General features: G+C 40.0%; 1 protein-coding gene across 1 annotated transcript in view; it reads right to left on the bottom strand.

Moving 5' to 3' along the window:
• The window catches only part of cacna1da (calcium channel, voltage-dependent, L type, alpha 1D subunit, a), a gene marked incomplete at both ends in the record, with an annotated part of 66,152 nt that overhangs the window by 26,318 nt on the left and 19,548 nt on the right, over positions 1-20,286 (bottom strand). Inside the window, 17 exons of the mRNA XM_083938888.1 lie at positions 415-544; positions 641-795; positions 879-909; positions 1,004-1,091; positions 1,224-1,344; positions 2,297-2,504; positions 2,594-2,819; positions 3,236-3,396; positions 3,886-3,912; positions 6,383-6,470; positions 8,930-9,004; positions 10,619-10,788; positions 12,131-12,234; positions 12,609-12,805; positions 13,448-13,600; positions 14,604-14,779; positions 19,988-20,127. Coding sequence (XP_083795014.1) covers positions 415-544; positions 641-795; positions 879-909; positions 1,004-1,091; positions 1,224-1,344; positions 2,297-2,504; positions 2,594-2,819; positions 3,236-3,396; positions 3,886-3,912; positions 6,383-6,470; positions 8,930-9,004; positions 10,619-10,788; positions 12,131-12,234; positions 12,609-12,805; positions 13,448-13,600; positions 14,604-14,779; positions 19,988-20,127 — 2,250 coding nt within the window. The remainder of the gene's footprint in view (positions 1-414; positions 545-640; positions 796-878; positions 910-1,003; positions 1,092-1,223; positions 1,345-2,296; positions 2,505-2,593; positions 2,820-3,235; positions 3,397-3,885; positions 3,913-6,382; positions 6,471-8,929; positions 9,005-10,618; positions 10,789-12,130; positions 12,235-12,608; positions 12,806-13,447; positions 13,601-14,603; positions 14,780-19,987; positions 20,128-20,286) is intronic.

Genomic DNA, 20,286 nt, shown 5'->3' with positions numbered 1-20,286 from the left:
CTGCTGAGGACAAGATAGATGTCATAGTTGTTGTACAAATTAGTTTCTCCATTTTTCTCAAATGTTTGCCTTCTTTATAGCCTAAAGAAGAAATAGTAAAAAGTGCAGCTCAGACTTTTATCTTGCATATCAAATAATTCTTACTTGACTTACTGAAACTATAATCTTCTAAATAAAGAAACCGATGTATAAATTCAGCTGGTGGTCAGTAGTAACGTAACACACAACTGCTCCCCCCCCCACACCAACACTGATTAGTCAGTGTTCAGTGGTCTGCTCTACCTGCTTATAATCAAAAACCTGTGAAAATCTCACTTTTTACATTTGGGGCAATTAATGATGTTACTTCTCTTGCTTATCTTTGCTGCACAGTCTCTTGAGAGACTAAATTCTACTGAAGGTTCATGGACTTACAATGTTGCGAGCTGAGAAGTTTCGGATCGGATCCTCTGCAGCGAGTGAGACGGAGCTAAGCATGATGAACACCAGTATGAGGTTTGTGAATATGTGGTGGTTGATGAGTTTGTGGCAAAACACACGGAACCTGGAGGACAAAAGAAATATAGCAGACATCAGTGTGATATGAGGCACATCCCCTGTTTTTGTCCATGTGCGTAAAGCCTGTGTGAGTGTTTCATACGGGTTTGTGCTGCTGAAGATGAAGAAGGCGCTCCCCTCTGGGATAGGAGTGATCTTCTCCTTCTTTACCAGATCGGAGAGGACTGGCCGAGGCCCTGATGGAACTTCTGGATCCTCCTCCTCAGCTGCAGTGTCGTCAATCTCCTCCTCTTCCTCCTTGCAGACAAGTAGAAAGTTTGCAAAAGAAACTCCTCAAACTGTAAAGATACGTTAGTGTATGATTCAGAAATAAAGGATACCTTGTCATCTTTTTCATCCTCCTTTTTGTCCCTGTGGAGAACACAGATATTGTTATGAATGATAGAGTTAGAGCATACATCTGAGTACGATATTTGTCACAGAGAGACATAGATCCAGCTGTCACCCTTTCTTGTCTCCTTCGTCTGTGTTGAGAGACTCTGCATCTGCCAAGTTGTCCACAGCAATAGCCAAGAACACATTCAGGAGGATATCTGAGTTTTTAGTAAAGGACAACTTTTTCTGTAAAAGCACTTCTTTATATCTCCTATACATCAAATGATGAATAGCTCATGTATTTGTCATTTAAGCAGTGTTTGGTGTGTTTGTATCAGTGATGAGGATACAGTTTCCACAGATGAAGAGAATGATGAAGTAAAAGCACACGATCATCCCAGAAGAGGAAGGGCCTCCGTACGCCATGATCCCATCGTACATGACAGCGTTCCAGTCTTCTCCGGTCAGGATCTAATTGATTATCATATTTTTTTTGTGGGAGACACATTGACAGTAGTGTGTCAAGCTTAACGATTATAGAGGGCACGTGTTTACAACACTTTTTCACATGCTAGAGCCCCTTGGTTCCCACTGAGAGGCCCAATAAACCAGTTACCTGCTATAAATGCTATAATGTTGTATGTTTTATTTATATTGCTACCAAATACTGGAGTTGTGATACTGCTATTAATATTTGGGAGTTCAAAAGATGAAATAATGATATATCGGCCAATAGTATTGTTTTAACAGTCTTAATTCAGATCGCTTAGATAATTATTTTTAAAGCTGTGACAATGATATACAGTATAATCAGAACAAGGCTACGTAATTAGGAAACAAACAAAGGTAACACAATATAGATGTAATTAGATAACCTGATACATTTGGTAAAATGTGTAATATTGGCAGAATTATTATTTTGAAATACATTTTTAAAATAATGGTATACTACCATGCACATGTGCACATATCCCAGCACTTCAAAAGTTATTTTGTATTTAGAGCAGAAAAGGGGATCAACATCACAGTACAGTGAAAGTAATCCAAAAGTAATAGAAAGTAATGGAATTAAGTTACTTTAATGTTGTGATACTTGGTTTAGGTTACTGACTATGTTTTTATTAACGGGTAAATTAGTAATTGTATCAGAATACATTTTTGAAGTAATATATATATATATATATATATATACTACACGGTCAACTTGTGTGTGTGCTCTCTGGACAATGTAATACTAACTCTGTTTCTAATCTGAACTACTATCGTACTACGGTAATTCTTTCTTAAACAGCTTTTTTCATTTTTTTATCTGCATACTCAAATGTATTTGCACAGAATGCACCAACGGCCAAATGCTCGATGTTTGCTATTTGAATGTTAGTGACTGTTGTGTCACAGTTCTATCAAAACCTACAGTAAATACCTGAAACACAGTGAGAAGGGCTTGGGGGAAGTTGTCAAAGGTACTCCTCTTGGTCTGGGTCTCATCGAAGTTGAACTTTCCACCAAACACCTGCATGCCCAGCAGGGAGAAGATGATGATGAAGAGGAAGAGCAGAAGTAGAAGGGAAGCGATGGACTTCATGGAGTTAAGCAGAGACGCCACCAGGTTACTTAGAGACTGCCAGTGACTGTAAAGCCGCGGAGAGGAGAGACAGGTGATTAACTGAACACAGCACATACTCCAGATATACACACACAGCATTGATAACAGTCTTACCGCGTAACCTTGAAGATCCTCAGAAGGCGGACGCAGCGGAACACAGAGATGCCAAGAGGAGACATGATTTCCAGCTCGACCAGAATGGTTTCAGTGATTCCTCCACACACCACAAAGCAGTCAAAGCGATTGAACAGTGACACAAAATAGGCCTGCAGCCCGAGACTGTACATCTTCACCAACATTTCACATGTGAACATGGCGAGCAGCACCTTGTTGGCCACATCTGAAAACCAAGAAATGTAAAAGTACACAAATAAGTGTAAGAGGGGAGTGTAGAGATGTGCTACACAATAAATTAATTATGCAATTAAACATCATTAAGCTACTGTGAAACCACTTAGAGATATAAAGCTGCACACAAAATTTGTATTTTAAAAAATAAAATAAAAATAAAACAAAAATATATAAAATGCTGAGCGATATTTTATTTTTACTATACATTTCTATTCAAATTAGTGAGAAAACAGTTATAATGTTCAAAACTTCCATTGAAATGCTTTAATATTTTGGTTCCTGGTTGTTGGCTGAAATATCCACCAATATCTCCTACAAACTAAACAAAATAGACAAAAAGTCAAACAAAATGTTTTCTTTCTTTTGTAAATAAGACTGTGATGTGCACTGTAGCACTTTTCATACCCTGCACTTGTGTCAGCCACATTGGCTGGTTGTAATGCTCTGATGATATGGTGAGCGTGTTGAGGAACACCAGGATGATGACCAGCCAATAGAAAGGCACCGATTTGACAGCCAACCGGCACTTCCTGCGGCAGAACCTGTTCCAGCGGCGCCAGCGCCGACTGCAGGATGAGGATGCAACGTCAGTACAAGGCTTAATGCTACCATGACTTTGCTAATGAGTTGATTTAGAAGAACACTGGATCTGGTCACAGAGATTAAATTGTCTGAACAAAAGAATAAATTCATCAGCAAGGTGTTTTTTAAATAAACTAAAGTTCGTTCTCAAAGAAGAATGCAGAGAAGTGAGGGGGAGAGCTGTGGGGGATCTGCTTCAATATATTTTTCGCTAGTCACACAGACTGTACAGTAAGTGAGCTGAAAAATACTGAGTAAGCCTGTCTTCTAAAAATACCTTTCGGTACATGCTGACTTTCTGTTGATTTATCATCCCCAGTAAAGTCTCATTAAAATACAGTAAAATGAAAGCCCAGCACTTGCAGCTAACAATCTGTATGATCTAATGCTGGGCACGAACCCTTATAGTTACATCTATAATGCACCATGCAGACACACACACACACACACACATACAAAGATAAGATACTGACCTGAACTTAGACTTTGAAATTTTTTGACTGAAAAAAAAAGAATTGGTAAAAGTTTACAAATGAAGAAGTGAAACAACCATGTCAGCAGCATTACAGGGTAGGTGTTTTATTTTAAAACAAATAAAAAGGTTAAGAGGGTAGCACAATTTTCTAATTCACAATGAAAATTAATTGATTCACACTGGTCATTTTTTTGTACTTTGAATGTAAATTAGGTGCCAAAGAAGCATCAAAATCGAGCTTGTTAATAAAATAATGTGCCAGGGGAGGACCCCTTGAAAAGCAGACATTTGTTTAATTCTGATCCCATAAATGTGTATTTCACACACAAACAAAAAAAATGTAATATGCTATATTCTGTCCCTGGTAGGAGCCGTTTATATTTATGAACCATTCCAAGATTTGAGTTATTACATGATAGAAGACAATGTTGTGCAAACTCTTTCAAATGCAACCAAAGCATTTACAGTGCCTTGCGAAAGTATTCGGCCCCCTTGAACCTTTCAACATTTCGCCACATTTCAGGCTTCAAACATAAAGATATAAAAGTGTAATTTTTTGTCAAGAATCAACAACAAGTAGGACACAATCGTGAAGTGGAACGAAATTTATTAGATACTTTAAACTTTTTTAACAAATAAAAAACTGAAAAGTGGGGCGTGCAATATTATTCGGCCCCTTTACTTTCAGTGCAGCAAACTCACTCCAGAAGTTCAGTGAGGATCTTTGAATGATCCAATGTTGTCCTAAATGACTGATGATGATAAATAGAATGCACCTGTGTGTAATCAAGTCTCCGTATAAATGCACCTGCTCTTTGATAGTCTCAGGGTTCTGTTTAAAGCGCAGAGAGAACCATGAAGACAAAGGAACACACCAGGCAGGTCCGAGATACTGTTGTGGAGAAGTTTAAAGCCGGATTTGGATACAAAGAGATTTCCCAAGCTTTAAACATCTCTAGGAGCACTGTGCAAGCAACTATATTGAAATGGAAGGAGTATCAGACCACTGCAAATCTACCAAGACCCGGCCGTCCCTCCAAACTTTCATCTCAAACAAGGAGAAGACTGATTAGAGATGCAGCCAAGAGGCCCATGATCACTCTGGATGAACTGCAGATAACTACAGCTGAGGTGGGAGAGTCTGTCCATAGGACAACAATCAGTCGTGCACTGCACAAATCTGGCCTTTATGGAAGAGTGGCAAGAAGAAAGCCATTTCTCAAAGATATCCATAAAAAGTCTCGTTTAAAGTTTGCCACAAGCCACCTGGGAGACACACCAAACATGTGGAAGAAGGTGCTCTGGTCAGATGAAACCAAAGTCGAACTTTTTGGCCACAATGCAAAACGATATGTTTGGCGTAAAAGCAACACAGCTCATCACCCTGAACACACCATCCCCACTGTCAAACATGGTGGTGGCAGCATCATGGTTTGGGCCTGCTTTTCTTCAGCACAGACAGGGAAGATGGCTACAATTGATGGGAAGATGGATGGAGCCAAATACAGGACCATTCTGGAAGAAAACCTGTTGGAGTCTGCAAAAGACCTGAGACTGGGACGGAGATTTATCTTCCAACAGGACAATGATCCAAAACATAAAGCCAAATCTACAATGGAATGGTTCACAAATAGACATATCCAGGTGTTAGAATGGCCAAGTCAAAGTCCAGACCTGAATCCAATCGAGAATCTGTGGAAAGAGCTGAAGACTGCTGTTCACAAACGCTCTCCATCCAACCTCACTGAGCTCGAGCTGTTTTGCAAGGAAGAATGGGCAAGAATTCCAGTCTCTCGATGTGCAAAACTGATAGAGACATACCCCAAGCGACTTGCAGCTGTAATTGCAGCAAAAGGTGGCGCTACAAAGTATTAGCGCAAGGGGGCCGAATAATATTGCACGCCCCACTTTTCAGTTTTTTATTTGTTAAAAAAGTTTAAAGTATCCAATAAATTTCGTTCCACTTCACGATTGTGTCCTACTTGTTGTTGATTCTTGACAAAAAATTACACTTTTATATCTTTATGTTTGAAGCCTGAAATGTGGCGAAATGTTGAAAGGTTCAAGGGGGCCTAATACTTTCGCAAGGCACTGTACATATGTAGTCAAATATCTGACTGAACTATCATATAGGCCTATAGTGTCAACCCTTGTGCCACTTAATTAAGTTAATGAGGAAGTTAAGTTGAAAGCAAGCAATTTCACAGGAAGACAGGTTATGGACTTATTAATGTTTTTTTATTTTTTTATGAAAGATATAATTTTTTGTTTATTATCTTACCCCTGGCCTCCTGTCATTTTGCAAAAATGGCCCTGGGCAAGTTGAGTATCCCTGACTGTGAGGATAAAATATGGCTGTTTGTGCTGAGAGCTTGTGGTTTTTTAAACCGCTGTAGCGATGGTCACACCAGAAGGGACAGCAAACTGATGCCTGTCATTCCCAATTAATTACTGTGGTCTTGTTTTTGCAAAGGTTTGTCGTGTAAGGTTCTCACCACAGAGGTCCGCAGCATGGTGTCTTTTCATCCTCTCCGTTTTGATTCTCGGTGTTCACAGATTCCGTTTCGCTGGCTGGAACGCTCGCTGCAGCAGCAAATAAAGCAGACGTTTACAAAATAATACTCACGTGTGTGTTGCAGTGGCACACGATTCTTCAGATAGTCTCAGTGCAGTGCTTCCCAGGGGGGGGGGGGAAGAAGCGTGAAAAGAAATAATATAGAGACTGCCTTCATCACATCAGGCTGCTCTGACAGGTATTTCTTTAAAAGGAAGGAACGATAACAGGGATAACTCTCCGAAACTAAGGTCATCAAAATCATTTGATAGTGATTTCTAAAATGAAGTAACACATGATTGCATTCTTCACCTCCAAAGTCATGTTGCAGCCACAAAACTTTGGACCTCATAGAAAGGAAGGAGCTAAGCGCTGTGGCTGTGCATCACTGTCATCATTAGTATCATTTACCAAGTGCTGAAAGGGAGCTGACATGGGACAGGCGAGTGGACAGCTGCTCCATGAGGGCTGACTGATGCAGACAATGAAGGAGCGGAGGGGAGAGGGGAGCAGGCCGAGGAGGACAGAGCTCTTAAAGCTGTCTCCGAAATGCTACGCTCAAAGTACTGCCATTGCTGCGGATAGGCTGTCTGTGCAGACAGATGATGATTAACTGTGTGAGAAGTCTCAGTGCTTTAACTTGTATGAGGGAGCGTGGAGTGTGCTGCTGCTGCTTAGATTATGTAGACGTGTTGGCTTTGATTCCTGAGTGGTCGGACAGCTCTCAGCTCTGAAAATAGTGCTGACTGCTGGAGTAGTGATCTGGGTTTAGCCCTGTTTCCTATATTCATACTGAGCCGCTTCTTTTGAAATGGGACACAGGAAGGAAATGGGGCGTGCCTGCTCTCAAACGCAGCTGTATTCCTATGCCATATCAGACTCATTTAATGAGCGAAGATAGGCTTTTTTTTATTAAGAACCAGTAGATCTTTGAAAAAGAACAAAATAGGGTTGTAAAAAAAGGAGAGGACAAAAACAAAAAAAAAAGGCTGTGAGGCCCGGACACGACAGGTTTAACACAATAGTAAAGCACAAAGTGATGAGGTAATACATTAGGCTGCACACCAACATACGCACAGAAATACACAGACTCACTCAGCAGTCACTTAAGATGCTCCAAGTAGGATTTTAAGATCATTGCTGCTTACCTTCTTGAATAATTTTCCCTAGTATTACGTCCTAATGTTTTCACCAATAATGTAGAGAATTTGTGAAGATCAGATCAATCCTTTTTAACTGATAGATGTAAAATACATGTTTTTTTTGTGTGCAGCAGCATGTTTAATGAAAAAGAAATTACACTTTAAGTTTATGATAATTATTTATGATGTTTTGCATATTCTAATATGTTTCCTTTCCTTCTGCACAGGGTTTTTCGATTGTCTTTTATACTTGGATTTTGGGTTTCTACTAGAACATGTTAAAATGCTTTAATGTACAAAAAAACCCATACTGTCTGTCTGAATATACCTGTATTCATTCTCTGTCTGCAACGCTCCATTTTAGTATAACCTGACTCCGACAGATGGATTGTTTCGCATGATTCACATTCGCTCAGCATATCCATCTGGGAACTCTCGGTTGGAGATCTTTTGGGAAGGGGCGAAAATACTGGTTGCTGATTAGATAAACCATCACCTATGTTGGTGATAGACAGGCCAAATCAACCAGTTAGATTTACAAAGCACTGATTGGACATTTGCTTGACAAACGGCTCAGAATTTTCCACGTTGCACGTTACCAGACTGATCTGTGAGTAAAATACAATGGAGCTTGCGAGATCAGGATGGTCTCACTACAATTTTAGTGCCTGTCTCTTTAAGACCTCCTTCTGAAAAAGCCCAGTCTGCTCTTATTGGACAGCATTTCCAGATCTTCTGCATCTGCACTGATGGTGTCTCTGTCATTAAAGCCGGGGAATGACTGTCACGGCACTTTCTACCTATATATATTTTATTGATATGACATCACAATCGTACAGAAGTCCTGACAGCGCGTTTAAAGACATAGTTTCTGAATACGGGCTGTGTGCATTACTCTGTGGATTAAGCATTTTCATACTGTCACAGTATTTTTATATAACACCTGAACCTACTTTATAATCTTTTAAATAGACATGGAAGTCTCACTTTTTACCTTTACCTTTTGACCTTTAACGTGTTCTATCGGCCCATATGCTGTTATAATTTACTATATTGTCTTGAATGTTGTCCAGTCTGTCCTGTTGTACTATCAGCTCACCGAGGCAAGTTCAGGTCTGATCTGATTCTGGTGTTATTGTAGAGTAAAGTTGATTGACACATTTTTCTCTATCACATTAATTTGAGCATCAAACACACACACACACACACACACACACACACACACACACACACACACACACACACACACACACACACACACACACACACACACCCACACACACACACACACACACACACACACACACACAAGCAAGAGAACACTGGAGCGAAACCACAGGATTTACCATGAGTGTCGGACGACTGGCTGAACCACCCAAACCTTCCTTTCTTCTTCTCAGTAAGGTCAGCCAGAGTCACCCCTTCATGTGTAATGCATGCAAGCCCATGCATTCAGACACAACGGCACAGCAGAGGGACATGGGGGGCGAGAATGGGCTGCTATCAAAATGGGTCAGAGCAGACAAGCACCACAGGACAACAACAGTATTCAAAATATCAATATTCAACAATGACAAGAGCGGCAGGAGCCATGGGGGGCTGCAGACACTGAGGAGGGCAGAAGAACAACACGGGAGAGCCGTTAGTCACTGGAATCGCCTGCAGGTGACGAGGCCTTGTGCTCAAACGTTACAGTGCAAATTAAAGCATTTGCATGTTAATAACGTGTTAGCAGGGGCCCATGTATCGTCGACAGACACCAAAAGCCATGGATGTTGAAGAAAAGCCGGATGGACCTGTCTCCTCATCACAAAGAACCTCCTCAGCTTTAGCTAGGAGCTAGACGTCTAACTTTATACATGATGAGGAAAAGACAGGTGGGAGAGGTGACAGTAAATGGTCATTAAAAATGAGGGAAGACTGCATGAGCAGACAGAGTGTAAAAAGTAAAGACTCAATCTATAAGGTGAATCAGTTTCTATGTTCTGCATCATGGGCTGCTTATATAAAGAGGATTCGGATTAAGAGTTTTTCTACTGCTCAAGTAATATCTTTTTTTTTCTGCGTTTCCCTTCCCAGATAAACTCTACTGGTACTCACAGCATGCTCCACTTCCATCAGTGACATACATCCGGAGTGAAGATAAGAACAGTCTGTACAGCTTTAAACAGAGTTTATTATATTGAACACCTCTGGAGAACACCTCTTAGTCAACACATGCATCTATGTCACTGTAGGTACGGTATTTTTCTATGTGTGTGCATTGTGTATGGCAAGGAAAGTCTCATTGACTATTACACATATACTGTCGATAATTTTGCATCAATAAGGGAAAATACCATGATCGTGATAACCGTTCAAATATGCAATTAATGTGAAACTGACCTTTTCACTTGTGGCAACGTTCGATCAACCTGCTTTATCTACTTCTGCTTCAGTTAGCCATTTCCTACAAGTCTCAGAATGACTTTTGAAAAGCTTAATCAGACCAATGAAAGAGCCGCATGAATTGCATTATGGATAATCGAGGCTACCGTCGGTGGAGAAAGTTGAAATCCTCTACTCTCTGGTGGATTTCTTCTTCCATGACTGTTAACAGTTGATGCAAACTAGTAGGGCTAAAAGGGGAGCATGTGTTTCAGCTGGTGGGCTGTTTTTTTATTACTTAATACCCGCTGTGTCTGTGCTAGATAGGTCTCAACGTGATTGACGAGTCACCTGGGGCAATGAGAAAAGAGAGCACCTTCCACTCAAATTAACACATAAATGCTGTTTTTTTCATGGGATAAATATTTCTCCTGCAGAGAGAAATTATCTTTTCCCTAATCCACTGTGTTTTCCTTTTATATTGCATTTCCTAATAATGAAAAAATATTCATAATTATACTTTATAGCTCTCTCAAACCAACAATAATACACACATCTGGATATTTCTCTTGATGTGGCAGTAGCAGATCCGATCAGTTTGCTGTACTGAAAGGCTCATCTGATGCCAGTGCAGCATTACTCTGGGAGTAATGGGAAAAGGTGCTTACGGTTGCGCTTGGTCTCCTCATCGGCCTCATCCTCGTTGTCGGGATCAATGTCTTCGGCCTGCGTGATCCAGTCCAAGTAACCCTTTAGATCCTCCTCCAGCTGCTGCTTCTCGCGCAGCTTCTGGAAGTCTCCACGGGCTTTGGCCTTCTCTCTCTCCTTGGAGAACTCTCTGGGATTGCAGAGGCACACATGGAAAACGCAAACACATACAAATATACAGGGTTGCATGAATGACCAAAAAGTACACACAAAAGAAATGAACTTACTTTCACAGCAAACACGAAAAAAAAAATGTCCCACACAAAATGGAAATAAACAAGTTGTCCTTCCTATGTAAAATCAACTCCAAAAATATGACATTATCCACTAAACTACAGGAAGACCTTCTACATATTCACATACTTCAATCACATCTTTTCAGTGCCTTGTATGTTTTTGTGCACCCCAGCCACTGGAGCAAGATGTATACACTTTTGGAAGACAACACAGCACTGTATTTAGAGCCTGAGCGTACAGTAGTGTATCCTTCAAGCGAGAATCTTAATCATACAGAAAAGGCAGTTTAGGTGAACAGATGGTTTCAAGAGACACGAAACATTTGCGGTGGGTCTAAACTCAGAGATTATATAAAACAACGGCAATGTGTAGGGATTCAGAAGACGTTATCTATATATATTTGGTTCTTGGTTGGATATTGTCACGACTGAGACAAATATGTAGTGTGATAATGAAAAAGACAATGAGACTTAATGGTAAGAAGGTAGCAAAGCAGCATTTCTGCATTTAGAAAGTCGATTAAGTGATGCCAATATAAAGCAGCTGACAGGCGCGCAAGAGGGTCTGAGTTGATGATTCTGTTAACCATGTTGGCTGTTTTCCTTTTTAAATCTGGCTTTGCTGGCTGGTCAACCATCCAGAGTAAATTCTACTGTAATACCCCACCCCCCACTCCTCAGAGCTGGGAAAGCAAACTGGGGTTTGAGGGAGCTTAGGAGCGCAGAGGGAGTGAAGGGCGAGGAATAAGATTAATTTCTCTCTCTGGAGGTTTGGTGGGTTGAGGAAACGCTCACTTTGCAGTTGCTGCGTAAAGGACGTCATAGTTTGATGCCAACAGAGGTCAGAGAAGAACGCCTTAGAAAGAACATTCATTTAACTTGTGGTCCCAATGCAGCATCGCCAATCTGCTGCATGCTTATAGAGTAACGCTAAGTAGTAAGCAGTAGAGTGCACAGCAAACCACGACACGCTTTGCACACTGCAAACAAAAAAATCACAGCACGAGTTTCCTCTTACCCACTTAGCACACCTAACACAAGGTTTAACACGAAAAAGGATCCCAGTATGATCAGGCTAACAAAATAAATCCAGGGTGTTTCCCATCCGATGGCGTCGTTGACCTACAGGGGCCAAAAGTAGCCGTTTAACAGACATAAAACACAATCAAGAACAGAGAACCTCTGGCCTGAAATCAAGCAGAAGGTCTCTGTACGCAAAGAGAGAAAGGTGCTTACCCGCTCAACACACCCAAAACCAGGTTAAGAACGAAAAAGGAGCCGAAGATCACAAGACTGACAAAGTACACCCACGGAAGCTCTAAGCCCATAGCATCGTTCATCTGGAGGAACAAGCATCGCCGCAGAGGGAAGGAAGGGAGGAGGAAGAGAGGAAGAAAGGAGTGAAAAACACAGTTAAAGGTAGAAATTGTCAGAAAAAAAGAACAGAAGAACAGTTAGACAAAAGAATAGGTATGTCGCAGGGATACTAAAACTACCAGGAAATCATCTTATTGTTTTGTTGCGAGTTCCTTAATGCATTCAAGCATTTAGTCAATCAATCACATCAGAGTGATAAGTGCTGCCTCAGGACGTTATCAGCAGCTTCATCATCTGAATGTCAGTCACATTATTGTTGTGAGTCTGATCAGAGGAGACATTTAAACTGGAGGCGTGTGACTGTCACAGGATATTGAACTGGGGAGTGCAGACTCACCCAGTATAGCACGTCCGTCCATCCCTCCATGGTGATGCACTGAAACACAGTCAGCATGGCAAACAGGAAGTTGTCAAAGTTGGTGATGCCACCGTTGGGACCTTGCCAGCCTTCTCTGCACTCGCTGCCGTTGATCGGGCATTGGCGCCCGTGCCCTGAGATCGCACATGGAGCTGGTTCTTCTTCTGCTATCGCTTCTAAAGAAAGAGAGGGAAAGTGCTTGTAAAACAGTTGTATTTGAATAAATATTAGATTGCACTTTGAGGCCCAGTCCATACAAGTCTATTACCGTATACTGGAGTTCAGTTCAATACTTTCCTCCTTGAACTGAACTCCAGTGCATTCGGTACGACTTGTAAGTATGCCGGAATGAACACACAGAAGTCTAGATTTGGGACCATCCATGGAGCACATGTGTTTGCACCTGATCATGTTTTATTCCCCATTTGAGACAAAGTGATTCAAATACAATTATGAGAGCTCTAGGGGGAAAAGCATGCCTGAGACCGTTTGTGAAAGACAGTTTGTGTAAGACACTTTGTGTACGATGTCGTGCGCACAAGCTATTATGTCAATCTGACTTGATGAATTGTGTAAAAAAAAAAAAAAAAAAACTTCTTTGTACACCTGTTAAATTGGACCAATATGCTCTCAGATTGAACATAAGGTTTCACCTTCAGAATCAGAAATGCATGTTTATGTTTGTTGAAGTCAGTGCACATTAGTTTTAACATCAGGCTAATTTCAACATTAAACTGCTTGTTACAGTATTCAAAAAACAAGATGTGTAGACCGGAAAGTTGACTTTATGTGTACAACAGACAACCAAGAAGGCGTACCTGAGCCAGGAATAAAGCAGGTGGCGTGCATTTTACCGATGAAAAGCTCCAGGCCGATAATAGCATAGATGATGATGACGAACAAGACCAAGAGGGCAATGTGAAGGAGAGGGACCATGGCTTTAATGATGGAGTTCAACACCACCTGTAAACCTAAGCAAGGAAGGAAATAAAAACATTATATGAAGCTTGGCTGTGCTTTGAATGCACAGGAAGAAAATACAGCTACAAGCGTTGCTGCCAGTCTCTATCCCTGCCCTTATTGCAAAAAACAACTCCTGTAAGCAGGGTCTGGAATAAACTCAAGAATTTGTATTTTTCTGCCACTCAGAAATGTTATCTGACTATTTTAAAATAAGAATAAACATACAAAACGATCATATATACAAGCAAAGATGCACAATTACAATTGAGACAAACACAGCTTATCCTTTTTTTGTACGTTACTTACTTTCTGATTAACCATTTTCATATAGTTTCAGTTAATATTTTAAACAGTTTTGAAAACTTACTTAGTGTACTACATGTCTTTAGTTCCTCAGGACAGTTGTTCCTGACATACAATGATATTTTGCATTGGTCGTCACTCAACATTTATAGAACATGAAATTTCCTCTTAAATCATCTTGATATTCTCTTATCGTAAAGAATTCTTGGATACTTTCTAGTAACTGGTGTTTTTTTGCTTTGTACATGATTTGTAATGTTTTTAATTGGACCAGGTCTTTAAATTTTAGAGCCTTTAAATGGATAAAAAATGGGTTTGTTGGAAGGGGTTTTCTTTACAGTTCTTATGGCTCTCTTTTAAAGCATATATACTGAGTTGGTGTTTGTTTTGTATGTATTTCCCCATACTTTAACATCTAGAACCACATATAGTTCATGTGTTCAAATGTAGTGTTTACTCTGAGTTTGTTTATATCACAGAGCTCATGTCTCTAGGGTGCTGATAGATGTTGAATAGATGTTTTTAAAAAAGTCCTCGGGGACACGGACCATCTGGACATATCGTTTGTAACCCTTCAACCTACAATTTACTGAGAATTATAAGGACTAGGATCATTATACAATACATACAGAAAATATGTAATGGCTTCTATGTGGTTCATGGGTACATAGGTTGCCTGTGTGTTGGTGTATGGAGCTCAGTACTTACTGGGTACTCCTGAGACCAGCCGCAGGGGTCGCAGCACACGGAAGGCTCGAAGGGCTTTAACGTCGAATCCACCTGATTTACCTCCGTGTCCGTGCATTGAAGGATGGATAGCTTCTCCTTCAACTTCATCTGGTTTATCTTCTTTGGTCAAAAGCTCCAAGACAACACTGAAGAGTCTGTCAGGAAGCACAGACAGAAGCTCACACTATTAGTCTGCTGTGGAAATTTCAATGTTTGTAGATCGGAAATGATTAGTCGATGGATCGTTTATGGCTAAACTACATTTGCTGTGTATGTCATGTGACACGGCTGTCGCTGGATACCAAGCAGAGCAAATCCATTATATCTGATTGAAGCAGGTACCTGGGCCACGGAGCCCAGCGCTAGATTCACACGGCATGTCTATTTATCTCTCAGGTAAAAACTGCAGTGAACTACAGTGAACTGAAATAAAACTCAATGATGGCACACTGTTGACACGCTACAGACAGAGTTTGTGTAGCAGCTGCACCCTGACGTACACTGCCTGTTTGTTCCTCATGCAGTTTGGCTGTGAGTCAATTGACAGAAAATTAATCTGCAGCTTTTTTGATTAATTGTTTTAGTCCATTTTGCAAGAAAGGAGTTAGATGCCAAACAAACAATTTGCAAATGCCAAATGCTGTGGAAAAATATTTTCTTTAATAGAAAAAATGACTTGTTGATTCAGTCAGAATGTATAGGGAGGTCAACAAATATAATGATTAAAAAACAACTCATGTTCCACCTCGTAAATTGTAAATGTGTCATAACACCAATTTGTTAAAGGCGTCCTGCATTAAATCATCATGAATCATGAATCAGTTGAGCATTCTTAAGTATAAGATTAGATAAGTTACCAGTACTTCTTTCTAAGTTCACTGTCTGAGTGAAACAGTCTCAGAGGCTGAACAGAACACAGAGGATGCATTATATCATCCATCATATATAGTTTTCCATCATAAATGATTCACAAATAAATGTTTTCTTTGTACTTAAACACTTTGCATATACTTAATTCTCTTAACAGTAAAATTATAGCTCATTAAACAGATGACAAGCTTTGGTTAGTTTAACAGCCGGCAACTGAAACTTTCAGCATCTTCACACTATTGATATCTAAGAACATCCAAGGAGTTTCCAAGATGTCTTCCCAGGATAATATCAATACAATCTCGGATCCAAGGTCTATTAAAAAAACTAATGAAAAAGTTATAATCGGAAATCAAAAGATAAAAAACCAACTGATAGTTATAATTTTGATATGTTCTTGATTAAGAGTATTATTGATTGTATTGTGCCTCAAGGTGTGCCTCATGTTCATCTAAAAGCAAAACTTGATACAAATCAACACCAAATCTGTGATAATGCAACAAAATCAGAAAATAAAATGTGGACCATCTAAAGCTGTATTAGTAAATGATCTGATATCAGATAACATATTGATTTACTTTGTTTGACTGAAACCTGGCTGTGTCATGAAGAATATGTTAGCCTAAATGAATCCACTCCTCCCAGTCATATTAATACTCATATTCCTCGAGGCAGTGGTCGAGGAGGAGGCGTTGCAGCTATTTATGACTCAAAAAAAGAAAAGTTTCTACACTAGATGTTTATCTGATAATGCTATTACTAAATTTAAAGAAGTGATTCCATCTGCATTTAATTTAATGCCTTATCCTAATATTCAAGACTCCTGCACTAACGTTAGTTTCTCTGAAATTGATCACCTTGTTGACAGTGTTGCAGGCTCACTATGAACAACACTCGACTCTGTTGCTCATTTAAAAAAGAAGATAATGAAACAGAGGAAGTTAGCTCTGTGGTATAACTCACAAACCCGTAAATTAAAACAAGTATAGAGGAAATTAGAAAAGTAAATGGCGCTCTACTAAATTGGAGGAATCTCGCTTAATTTGGCATGAAAGTCTAAAGACATATAGGAAGGCCCTCCGTAATGCCAGAGCTGCCTATTACTCATCTTTAATAGAGGAGAATAAGAACAATCCTAGATTTCTTTTCAGCACTGTAGCCAGGCTGACAGAGAGCCACAGCTCTACTGAGCCATGTATTCCTATAACCCTCAGTAGTAACGACTTCATGACCTTCTTTAATGACAAAATTATAACTATTAGAGACAAAATCAACTCGCTTGGCACCAATTTTTCTTCAAACCCAGGAACCTTAGAAACAACTGTACCACCTGATGTATTCTCGGACTGCTTTTCTACAGTTGACCCTAACAAACTAACCTCTACTATTTACGCATCAAAGCCTTCTACTTGTCTCCTAGACTCTATTCCAACTAGGTTACTTAAAGAAGTGTTGTCTTTAGTGAGCACTCCTGTATTAGATATGGTTAAACATGTCTTCATCAGCAGGTTGTGTACCACAGTCTTTTAAAGTAGCTGTAATTAAACCTCTTATTAAAAAGCCCAGTCTTGATCCCGAGGTACTAGCCAACTATAGACCTATATCTAACCTTCCTTTTCTCTCTAAGATCCTCGAGAAATTAGTCGCCAATCAGTTGTGTGACTTTTTACATAATAATAAGATATTTGAGGTTTTCCAGTCAGGATTTAGAGCGAATCATAGCACTGAGACAGAACTGATAAAAATTACTAACGACCTTCTCATAGCTTCAGACAAAGGACTTGTCTCTGTGCTTGTTTTACTGGATGGGTCGGCAACCCGCGGCTCCTTGATCCCTCTGATGCGGCTCAGCTTTTGAAAAAAAATTAATGAGTATTTATTTTCAAAATGTATTTCTATGAAGATAATGGCGATCTTGTAACATCTAAAATATTTGAATATTTAATATTTAATATTTTAAAAAAATGGGTCGCTCTTAATACACGTCACAACTTCAAATGTACGATTTCCGCCAGTTTGCGGTTTCTTGAACTTCTTGACCCCAGGTAGGCCAACTATGGAGAAAAGAAAAGAAGAGTGTCTGATGAAAACAGGACGTTCAATCTCGACACATCACGTCAAAGCTGTGGACCGAAAGTAGTGAATGAAGCTGTCGATTTTCTAAGGGCCTCTAAGCACAGTCTGCTCCGCTTATGTTATACTGATTCACAGCTGTAAGCCTTTACTCACCCAGCAGTTATGTTCAAAGGAAACCCTACCTTTTTATGCATATACCTGAACATACATCTGAGAACAATATTGCTACATGAAGATTTGGAAAACTATACATCCCACAATATAAAACTGTAAAATATATATTTGAAAATGGTCAACAAATGTCAGAAGGCTGCTTCCTAAACAAATATAGTATATAAATACCAATTCTAGTTTGAACTTATGAACATGGAGAAAATAAAAAAATAAAAAAGATACATTTAAAAATCCTCCATATCCGTATCCTCCATTATATCTTTTGTTAAATAGATTATCATATTGGTGCATAGTGGACCACATATAAGCCGATAGTGATATGTCTGATATATTGGTCTGGTTCTACCTAACATCACTTAAATATTTTTTCTTGCATTTCAACATTTCTTTTTTATGAAGAGCATTATTGAATAAAAATGTAAATTTAAGCCATTCATAAACAGCTGAATCTTTGAGCGCCTATGTGGAACCATAATGTGTCCTGCTGGAATTTATGAATACACACAATCATTTTGGAGCTGAACTTTGACCTTTCGACATGGATTTATGTAGCCGTTTCAGAGCCATATTGACACAGCTATATTTTGATGCTGGCAGTGTTATTTCAGTGTGTCATTTTAGTGATTTATCAGCAACAGTTACTCTTCATAGCAATGGCAGCCGTTGTCGCGTTCAACTGCATGGCAGATCAACCCTGCATGCTGCAAACAGACAGAGATCTGACCCAGCTACCCACTGGACTGTGTATATGAGAGGAGAGAAAGAGGGGAGGAAGGAAGATAGAGGAGAGAAAAGAGATGCTGCAATAAGGTTGAAGATAACAAGAGCAGAGTGCAGGAGATAGGAATGAGGACAGAGTGAGGTGGGGAAGTGTAAAGCGTGACGTACGAGATTGAAATGGAAGGAAGGGGGAAGTCTAAGAAAGCGCTGCAGAGACTAAGCAGAGCAGGATGGGAGAGAAAGACAGTCAGTGAGAGGAGAGGGAGTGTTGGAGAAGCGATGAAGTATAGAGAGATGGTGACTCACTCCAGTGGTGGTAAAGCTCTGATTTATTCTCTCTGTCTTTTCTGGGTCATATACTGTGGGTGTATGAGGGTCTCTACTAGCCATGCAAATCCAAACCCCAAACTGAAACAACAAAACATCATGATCTGCAAACGAACACGTTGTTTGGACCAGCTGCCATGATGACCTCTGGAACAGGTATACTAGGTTTAATCCATAGACTGTATAAAAAATGGACGTAGCCTCTACGTCGAGGTCCGTTCTCTCAACTTGATCCAATCGTACTCGCCTATGGAAGTCGTCATGTTGTCAGACTCTGACTCCGCCTCATTTCCTCTTAGCTAAAAAGAGCATTGATGTGAAGTTGGGGGAGGAAGATACGTCCGTCTGGCTGACGTATACCTCTGAGGACAAGAGAGGGCCAGCGGCTAGTTGTCACTCCAGAGGCCATGCCCCTAATTATTCATAAACTTTAACCTCCAATAAAATAAAAACTAGTCTGGTACAAAAATAATTCACCCCCCTCAGTGTTGTCATGGAGATATGACCGAAACATACAGACAAGAATGTTTTTTGTACCAGGCCTAAAACAGGTTTTTTTTATTATGTTTTGAAAACGGCCTGTTTAACATGGGGGTCAATGAGAAATTGCTCTATTATGAAACCTGCTCCTAGAGGCCACTTGGTGAACTGCAATTTTTGGCACTTCCATATTGGATCGACCAGGAAATCACTGTGGTGGGTGCTAGGTTTATTCAGAAACATTATGCAGGGTGTTTGAAGTTGTACTCCGTAAGATTTTCATTTATTTAATTGTCTTCTAAGTTAATATCTATCAGAGTGAGTTGAAACAGTGGTGATTGATCATATGACCCACTAATGAAAAAACTTGCCTTTTTGCTGAGTATTACAAAATCTGTGTCTGTGGCAACATTCCCGGGCTAAATGTTGATAGGCTGCCATGTTAGTGAAGCTGTTGACAGTGGTTAGTCTTGCGGCCGAACTCGTCACTAATGGTTATGCTGCGTTCACTTGTAATCAGAAATCAGGGACTTCTAGTCAGGTTTGTAGTAAGGGAATAAATGTAATAGGAAAATGTGTGTGTGTGGACCTACAAGGGTAACATATAAGCTCATATAGGCTCGCCTGCAATTACATCTTACTGCCAAAGAGGCCGCTAGAAACAAGGTATCTCAAATCTTATGGAGTGTAGAATAAGACTAAACTTGAGGACTTACCCAATGACGACAATGACGAAATCCAGCATGTTCCAACCGTTTCTCACGTACGCATTCTGGTGCATCACCAAACCATAAGCGATAATCTTCAGAAAGGTCTCAATTGTAAAAATGATGAGGAAGGCATACTCAACCGTTTCCTGCAGACAGAAAATAAAGAGAACAATTGATTTTTGATAGGAACCACATGGATTATCATGAAAAAGCAAGAGCATGGCATTAATACAGGCACACACACAGTCACAAAAAAAATCTGAGGAATCTGACGTGAACATTTCAGTCCAGCTCTGTAATATTGA

Source organism: Echiichthys vipera (genome assembly GCF_963691815.1).
Source record: "Echiichthys vipera genome assembly, chromosome: X".
In the NCBI taxonomy this organism is placed as follows: Eukaryota; Metazoa; Chordata; class Actinopteri; order Perciformes; family Trachinidae; genus Echiichthys; species Echiichthys vipera.
This window is presented reverse-complemented; position numbering and strand designations above follow the sequence as displayed.